This window comes from Montipora capricornis, chromosome 14 (genome assembly GCF_036669925.1).
Source record: "Montipora capricornis isolate CH-2021 chromosome 14, ASM3666992v2, whole genome shotgun sequence".
Classification (NCBI taxonomy): domain Eukaryota; kingdom Metazoa; phylum Cnidaria; class Anthozoa; order Scleractinia; family Acroporidae; genus Montipora; species Montipora capricornis.
Window position 1 is genome coordinate 18,313,394 of NC_090896.1, and position 9,657 is coordinate 18,323,050.

At 39.5% G+C, this 9,657-nt stretch overlaps 1 protein-coding gene across 1 annotated transcript in view; it reads left to right on the forward strand.

Moving 5' to 3' along the window:
* Nucleotides 1-3,710, forward strand: part of LOC138031564 (carboxypeptidase N subunit 2-like) — a 27,447-nt gene extending 23,737 nt beyond the window's left edge. Inside the window, exons 8-9 of the mRNA XM_068879240.1 lie at nt 2,345-2,416; nt 3,590-3,710. Coding sequence (XP_068735341.1) covers nt 2,345-2,416; nt 3,590-3,710 — 193 coding nt within the window. The remainder of the gene's footprint in view (nt 1-2,344; nt 2,417-3,589) is intronic.
* Nucleotides 3,711-9,657: the final 5,947 nt, after the last annotated feature.

The window sequence follows — 9,657 nt, forward strand, 5'->3', positions numbered from 1 at the left end:
TCTTTAAGGTTGAGTATGGTTACGTCCCATAAATCTGCAAAGCGTTCGAGGTCTTTCAAGTTTCCTGGACGCAGCAGGAATTTGATATTGTCCAGTTCTTCCATATGTAATGCTATATTTCGCCGCTCCCCGCGAAATTTGCGTTCCAGTCGAGCCATTGCTGCTTCGTATGCAAAAGCTGAATGACCGAGATTTTTGATAGCCTTGAACGCTTCCCCGGAGAAATACTGTCGCAACCGAAATAACTTTAACTAGGATGTCGCTGGAGCCTTGTCTATGCAAGCTATAAGCGCAGCTTTTCAGTTTTCATAGTTCTTCTTATCTTCCGAAAATACTGGAATAGCAGCTCGCGTGAGTTGTCTCCGCATGTCCTGCCCAATAGTTACTGGAGTTTGACTTGAATTAGCGGTAAACAGAGTCGTCGTTTTCTCTTCCCTCTAATTTTGCTGGCTGCCAAATTGATAATCTTGGCTCGGTTGGACTCGAATTTTATCTTCATTGTGCTGCTGCTAGCTGGACTCGTACTCGCTCAATGTCAATATTTCCACCTTTCTTCTGTGGCGAGTCAAGTCTTTGACATTTTTCCCGAACATCACTGCGCCTTGAGGGATGATCTTCGTTGATTAATACCAATAGATTACGTCAAACTCGAATAAAATTGCTTTTCGTTCTAAATTTCAGCTGTTTGAACTTTTCCAAATTGTCGTCATATTCCTCTTGCGCATCTCGTTGCTCCTCGGCCATCTTTTATAGCTTTGTATACTGACAATGGGCGTCACACGAAACAAAACTATAATAATAACATCCCTTCCACAGAACCTCACTCTGCTACCAAAAACTGTTTGCGAGAACAAAAAAGAAAATTTCCTAAAACGATACACAGACTATTAATTTTTCTTTAAACGTTGTAAACGAAAGCGAATTATCAACAACAAAATACAAAAGAGAAAAACACACTCCTGACCTGTTCTGTCCGAAAACTGCTTAATTCTGGCCTGAAAACAACGTGTATTATGCTAATCTTTATATCTCAACTAAGTCCCATAAGACACGAAAATATTTTGCTTCATTAGGCATTTTGTCCAAGATCCTAATTTCAAATTACTAACAGACCTGATAGTGGTGGTGTTACCCCAAATCAATGCATGCAAGCATGCATATTTATTAATCCTTCGAACGAGGGACACTATACAGGATGCTAAAAGGTCAGACGGGTCCGACAGGAATCAATCCTTACATTTCAGTGATTAAATTGACTATATAGCTCTAGAGATAAGACTGATCACCCCTGTAAATCAGTCAATCAACCTCCCTGGCCTGTAACACGCTTTGACACCTCCAGTACTTTGGTGAGGGTCCCCGCCTTAAAGGGCAGTGTGATTTCACACATCCCCTTTCCCTGTTGTTACTCTCTTGACATTTTGAAGTAAACCTTTCAGCCAATGCCACCTTCTTTATCCGCCCAATTTGCCCTTGGGGAGCTCCTGCATGGCCTGTTGGGGTTTTTTTGGTGGTAGAAATTGATTCTTGAGCTCCATAAATTCTTTGGTTTTTCTGTTCTGATCTTTTTCCCACGCAGTTATCTGTTCAGTGTATCGTTAGAGCAGGGAACCCCCTTTTTCGATCGTTGTCTATCGACGAAAAATGCTCGTTTTCTGTTCTGTTGCTGGCATCGCGATATTTGAGTCATCTGGCTTCCATAAACTTAGCAAAAGAAAAAGTTCGGATTGGTTTGACAAAGAGCCTTGATCTTTTTGGGGTAACATCCTCTCCATCCTGGTATTAATCTTACGTGGCCTTTCAGGCCTACTTTTCTGATTGTTCTTTCTCACAAAAGAAAAATCAGCTTTTTAAACTCGGAAAATGGTTGCAGGCAACACACCTGTTAGCTCTAAGCTTTTTCTATCCTTTATCCTTCGGCGAATCTAGGATGTATGCTTTCAAACCGTCTTCTATAGTTCCCTTAACAATACCATTTTGTGAAGACACATTACAGATAACAGGATGGATGTCACAATCGAAATGCATTTATTCATTGCAATTATCAGTAATTAAGAATCTTTTCTTATCATGTCAGGTTCCTGTTAAACATTTGATGTCATATTTAGTATAAAACACATGGACTGCTCTCAACCTCACCTTATATCCCTACAAATGAATGGTCTACACTAGTTGACTTCCAACACTTTTTCCCTCTGACCACAGTCCAGAAGGGTTCAAATAATGTCTGGAGAGACTGATATGTCCTAAGGTTTTCATAGGTTTGCCTGGAGTGGTCGTAGTTCTAACTCATAATAAAGTTTATTCTGTTGGTAAGCGTATAAAAGTTCTGATTTGTTGGTAGGTACCTGAGGGACATCCAGCTGAGCAAACTGCCCGGAGGTGTGTTTGATAACAATACCCAGCTAGCGACACTGTAAGTACTTTTATAATTTATATAACCAAGAAATGCTGAAGAAAAGAAAAAACGATGACTCCAAGTGCATGGCACTTACAGTTTAAAACAATTTCTGTGCTTGCCACATAACGATAATTTTTTAAAAGCTGTAGTTATTTTGTTGATATATAGAATACTTAATGAGCGCATATGATGTTTATTCAAACTTTTTATACCTCACAAAGAATGACTAAAAATCTTTTATGTTACCAACTATGAAATATTTGTTCTTTGATTGCTTGATCTGGTTTTTTTTGAGCATGATATTATCATTTGCTGGTTTTGATTCCAAAACCGATTTTGCTTTTACCAACTCCACCATTATTATATTTCTTTTTACTTAAGTACCATATTTAACATATCTAAAGTTACCGACGATACCGTAAAAGATATTGTTCTCATAGCATTTATTCTTTTCTTCCTATTGCCTATTATCATAGAATCACTGATAAAAAGAACTTTAGAATCCATTTCAAGTGAAAGTTTAGTTTGGAGTAAATTACAATATGCCTTTACAGAACATATTACATAATGTGGGTACAGGCTAGACTTGTTGTGACGTTTTTTTCGTAAATGTTTATCTGAATTCATGAAGCGGTTACTTCATCAAAAATCCCTGGTTAGGGACGGGGGGGGGGGGGGGGGGCTTTGCCCATTCTCAGCAAAGCAATTTTGTTTTTGAAATAACAAATATATGACATTTTTCATGCAAATGGTTAGACTTTCAAGTCTTACCGTAGGCCTCTTCACACAACCCTTGTTCATAAACTCTACGGGATGTTAGAGATCCCACACACTATTCGAAAAGAGTAGGGCATCGAGTTCCCAGTGTTGTGGTCTGACCTTTCCTTCAGCAATGTGGTCACTTTGGCGTAATCTTCTGAATGGACTTCTGATCGACGAAACCACATAACAGATAACAGACAGTAGTCAAATTGAAGAAGTGCAAGTGCTGAAACTGATAACCAAACAGTTCTTTAAACTAAGGAGTATTTTGGTTTCGCTGAAATAGATCATCGCATTTGTAAAGAACCATACATGTCCAATACTACGACATAATGAGATTCCTGGTACGTCACAATAGACATTACAAAGTGTCAAAAAGTGTCCCGCTCTTTAAGTCGCAAAAAACCTGTTACTATTTTTTTTAAGGATTAAGGTTGGAGGACACTTTGTGATGTCTGTTGTGAAGTGCCATGAATCTCATTATGTCGGAGTATTGGACAACCCTCTAAAGAACATGAGCATTTTGGGAAGATGCCTCAGGGCTTGATAGTTCACGATCATGGCTTTGAGTCCTGTTCAAGCCTGGATATTTTAAGACTTGTTTCGTAACTGCACAAGTTGCTCTGTAACTGCGATGATTACTTTCACTGAGCTGCATTAAAGGGGTCTCCAATCGTAAACAGCAAATGTTGTGAAAAAGAGAGGGTGTAAATTTAAGCTAAGTGAAAGACAACGAAAGCACCTCATTCGCTGGCACAGGGTCCTGAGAAAAGGGGACGGAACTTTTACCTGTAAAATTAAACATTCAAGGAAAAGGCCGGAATTGAACGAGCTGAGGTTTCAACAAAGACAGTTCAACGTCACGTAAGTTCAGCGGGATACATTCTTTGGTGAGGCCCTTGATCAACTGTTTCAGTTGACTGGAAAAGGTGTCAACTGCCTCTGGATGCAGGATGGAGAATCTTGAGCAATCGCGTTAACAGTCAAGTATCTTAATTAGAAACAGGGCTTAAATTTCAAGAAGAAACTTTTGCTGTGAGAATTTGCACTACGGAAGACGAATTTGCCATAAGAAATGGATTTTCTCGATTCTAGGCAAAGTGTGTTGGAGGTTGATATTAGCAAAAGACTCAAGGAAACAAACAAGTGTTTCGACGTGCGGGTAAGCGATAACCTGAATAATTTTGAGGAGAGACTAAATGCTACACTTGTCATCGAACATCCGACCCATACCAAAGTGGAAAATTCTACACCAGCAAAATGAACATTCACGTCCGACGCCCCTAGGTTTTTACCCTCTCTTTCAACATTTAGTGGAGATCCCGAGCACAAACGCCCATTCTTAGGCTTGAATTGCTCAGTGTTGTTAACCTGTCAAGACTAGTTGTGTACGTAAGAGAAGCTCTTGAGAAATCTCTTGTCATTAACAAACTGTGTTGCTGGACTGACTCACTAGTCTCACTGTAAGATTGGATATCGGGGGGAGTCAAGAGTTTGGAGACAGTATGTGCAGAACCGTGTTGGTGAAGTTTGCGCTCGTGTCGAACCGAAACAGGGGAGGTTCTATCCTGGAGTTGACAAGCCTGCAGATCTGTCATCCAGAGGTGTTAAGGCTTCTGTTCTCAGTACTGATGTGAAATGGTAGAAGGGATCCTTCTGTTGAAGCTAACTAAAGATGCTTGGCCATCACGATTCCTGAAGAAGACTAAGAATCCTCCTGATGAAGCATTAGGGGAAATGAAGGCACAGTCCCGGAGATGTCTTAGTATTGAACTAAATGCTACCACCTCTACATCAAAAGCTTTTGGATTGAAGTATCGCATCTCAGCTGAGAAGCATAGCAGTGTTTCAAGGCTAAGAGTAACCGCTTACCCTATGCGCTTTATATGCAACACAAGAGAGAAGAAGTTGAGACTAGGGAAACGTCTAGGCCCCTTATCACCTGAAGAGATTCTGGATTCTGAGATCAAGTGGGTGGACGAGTTGCAGAAAGCCATAGAAGAGGAAAAGCTCAAAGAGCTGGCAGCGAGTCTTGGAACCATGGAGTTACAATATGTAAGGGGAGGTTGATGTATTCTAATTTGACGTATGAAGCTAAGTGTCCTGTCCATTCCCCCTCCCCCCTCCCAACCCGTTACTACCTTAATCATAAGGGACTGCTATGAAAGGGATAATTATGTACAATTGTGTTAAGGAAACTCTTGCAGAGCTTCGCACTCACTATTGGCTAATAAATGGTCGGCATATCGTCAAGGAAGTGATCTAAAGTTGCAACAGGTGTCCGAGGGTAGAGGGAAAGCACTACTCTCCACCACCAACTGCTCAGCTACCTCACGTTAGGCTTGAGGACCAACACCCATTTTTAAGTGTTCGAATTAACTTCTTGGACCGCCCCTTGATAGGGAACCGAATTCCAGATCAGTACATCTGAAGGTTTACACTGCATTGTACTCTTGCTCAACGACACGAGCAGACTCTACTAGTGACTACCCAGGCGTTCCTGCAGAGTTTTAGAAGATTTGTCGGAGCACAGTGTGTTCCCAAGTTGATTGTGTCTTATAATTTTAAGTGGTTCAAGTCAGCTGCTGTCTCCACAGATGACATCTTTCTTGAGTGAGACGAGAATTGAAAGTCAATAATTTTCTAAAGTAGAAAACCATCAGACAAGACCCTGTAACCAGACGAGAATTAATAGATCGTTAATGAGGAACATCTATTTGAACTTTTTTTTTTTTTTTTCTTTAATGTCCAGAGTCGAACTTGCTACATTTTATACTCTGGGCAATCGCCGGGGAGTGTAGAAGCCTCCTGTATGTTACATAATGTAAAGGTCTGTGCGCACGCGCTTTTGTTATATTTTTTGAAAGCACTTGCTCGAGAACATCTGAGAACGTATTCTATTTCTGTTTTGTTTGCAAAGTTGTTCTGAAGGAATGTGACAAATAAATCTCCATACAATCCAGTCTCTTTATTACCCTTTTCAAGTCTTCTACAGTTAATACTATAGCCAAAATTCTATTTTGTGTCAACTATTTACCGTCTTAACACTGCTTACAACCCTAAAACGATAACTTCTGCAATAAACTTTCACCCTCGTCACATAACTTTGGATACATGTAACAACAGGGATCTTAAAACAGCGACGGCAACCAGAATGTCAAAAATTTGCATACTTAGTGGACAAAAACAATAGCTTTGCACGCCCCGCACGTACGTTTTTCACTTTTGTCCACTTCTTTGCCGTCATCAGCAATATAAAGACGTCAGCACTTAGGATAAATTTTCATTTCTTTGACACTAAATTTAGCGCCGTGCCGACCAGTATCACTTTCGAGAAACTACCACACCCTTGTCATATTAAAAAAGTTAAAATAGTCATAAAGTGATTACAATAACGTGAATTTATGTTTTGAGATAACGTTCTTTATGCTGTCGCCGTCACCGTTGCTTAAGCTCCCTAATAGTTACTCTTGCCAGTAATGGCAACGAGTTATAAATCATTTTAGATTTCAGCCTTTTATTATTTCCCGTCGTACAAAATGCCCAACACAAAGCACGTGGCCTTGTTTTGATTGGGCAATGCACAATAAAGGGCATGTGGCGCTGTTCAAACTATACGGGTAACTAAAAGAAAAGTACATTTGAAGTGCACGTTTCACACGAAGCACCATCACTCCTTTGCTCTCTTTTTTTCCTTTTACAGTGCACCCTTATGACAGTCCCTCCTCCTTTGTTCGTTACAGAAATTCGGACTTGAATCGGCCAAAAAAATTCACAACAAAGGGGTTCAGCTTGTAGCCGAGGGTTTGATCGATTTTTACCTCTCAGGTGTCGATAACTTAAGGAAATTTTACGTGAAATGGGATTGGCTTGAAGCCAAGTCAAAATCAATGGAATACAACAAAGATAAAATGAAATGTTTGGTCAATTAACTTTTATAGATTTGGTGGCTCCTAAGGGAGCCATTTGTTAAATAGCTTTCTCCTGTGCAGCAAAATACCAAACAGAAAGCATGTGGCAGTGTTTTGATTGGGCAATGCACAATAAAAGGCTTGTGGCGCTGTTTAAACTACTGGTCACAAGATAATATACTAGAAACTAAAGAAAAGTTTATTAGAATTGTGGGTTTCAGACGAAGCACCATCACTCCTTTGTTGTCTTTTTGTCCCTTTCACGGTGCACCCTTCTGCCAGTCCCTCATTCTTTGCTCGGTATCCATCTTGCTTTATGCTCCTCAGAATCCTAAGCCGGTGTCCATTTTGATACTACGGTATTTATTTACCAATAAGCCCAACTGTTTTTTTCAGAAATTTGGACTTGAATCGGGAAAAAAAAAATCACAACAAAGGGGTTCGGCTCGTAGCTGAGGGTTCGATCGATTTTTTCCTCTACCAGGTGTCGATAAGTTAAGGAAATTTTACGCAAATTGTGATTGGCTTGTAGCCAAGTCAAAATCAATGAAACACAACAATGACGACAAAATAAAATTGTTGATCAATGAACTTTTATAGATTTGGTGGCCTTAAGGAAGCCGTTTCTCGATTTCCTGCGCCTCTTTAGCGTACAGCGCGTCTTCCTCAGTTCCACCCAAAGAGTTGGATATTGCTGCCATCGAACTACAAGATTTCTGAATGGCGCCTTCCTCTTTTCAGCCGGAGAATACTCGAACACGTACAGGCCGTTGCTTATCCACGTCAAGTACCTTCTTCGGCAATGGTCTTTGAATGGGTTGTTTCAGCACCTGTGTAGCGGCGGTAAAACAGGGCCCGGCCTCCAGGAATAACTGCTACATCAGTTTTCCCGTTGAAATCAGCTTTCACTTCATCGGTTAAGTGAGCTCGAAATGAGTCTCACACTATCGGTCAGCGACTATTTATTACAAGGGGTCCACGGGAAACACTGGCGAATCAACTCGTTTCCACCTGCAAAACCAAGTAGTTGGCTTTTGATCCTTAATGAAATATGGGTGAGGGGATTCAATGAGTAATTTATGTAAAATGTGACCGGAAAGACTAAAGGCTGAGCCATGATCCATTAACGACGAAAAAAGGGCTTAGAAGTGTGGGAAAGGCAAACATGTATACACGGCTACTTATATTTCATTTTTAACTTACAAGCATGTTGTTTGGAGCCCAAGAAATCGATTAAAGAAAAACAGTGATTGTAATATAGCCTCACCAACCTCTACCTTTCGATGATCCTTGAAGTCTTTGGGTTTGCAGTGGGTTGGTATAGTTTAAGCTCTCGCTAAGGCTGTAAATTTTGCCTCATGCATGATATATATTTTTGTTTTTCCATCGGGATTTGTCAGGAAACCAGCTGACGGATCTTCCTGACGGCATTTTTGATAAGAATGCCCAGCTAAGTGACCTGTAAGGACCAATTTTGTGTTATATAACATTGGGAAACAACTCAAAGCTGTGATGACTTTAAAGGAAGCATATTACTAAATGTCTGCCCATGCTACACTAGTACATTTATTTGTTTTCCACTTATTATATATCAAATCCCCTCTAAGCTGTGTTTACTGGGCAACGAGACAAAAGAAACAAGCCAAGCTTGGAGTAAAATGGCTGTACGCCTTGCCCTACAGCCGTGTTTTAATCACGTTACAATAAATTGAATTACACGAAATTGCTACTAAAATCTGATAACGAGAAGAGTGAGTACTGCCCAGTGAAGGTGATGGCAAATTAATCACTAAAGCAAAATGACAAATGAAATTATTTTATAGCCCCACCCGAGTAAAATGCAAGAAAGAAAGAAACAAATAGACATCAAATTAAAACAGAACATTACTATTCACAATCATGTTTAAATCATGTACAAATCATTTGCATAATAATTGAGATGAAATAATCAGGAGACTGTCGCCCCTGCTAACAATCGCAAAGTACAATAAGCTATAAATCGTTCAAGGATAATATGTACAAAATTTAAATTATAATTTCAAATTAATATCATTCAAGGATACAAACATGAGACTGTTGCCCCTGCTAACACCCCAAGTATGTGACCAGAACAAGTACAATCATATTCAAATTATTCTATAATTTTGTACAAAATAACAATATATTTGTTTACGAGAAAAAAAAGCTATTTCCTAAAACGATACAAAAAAACTATATTTTTGTTTTAACGATGTAAACGAAAGCGAATTATCGACAACGAAATACAAAAAAAAAAAACTCCTGACTTGTCCTGTCCGAAAAGTTATTAATTCTGGCAAAAAGCAACGTGGCTTATGCTGATCTTTATAGGTCAACTAAGCCGCACAAGACACGAAAATATGTTTCTTCATAAATCCTTTTGTCTATTCTCTCCCCTTGATATGACATAGCGTATCATTCATTTTGTCTATTCGCAAAAAGGGGAAAATGTCTGAGTCTGAAAGAAATACTAATATTAAAGTTCCAAATCACCAAAGTTCTTCATAAAAGTCTTATTGTTTTCATAGGTGTGAATTCTCTTCCGCTGTGTCTTAGCTTCACTTT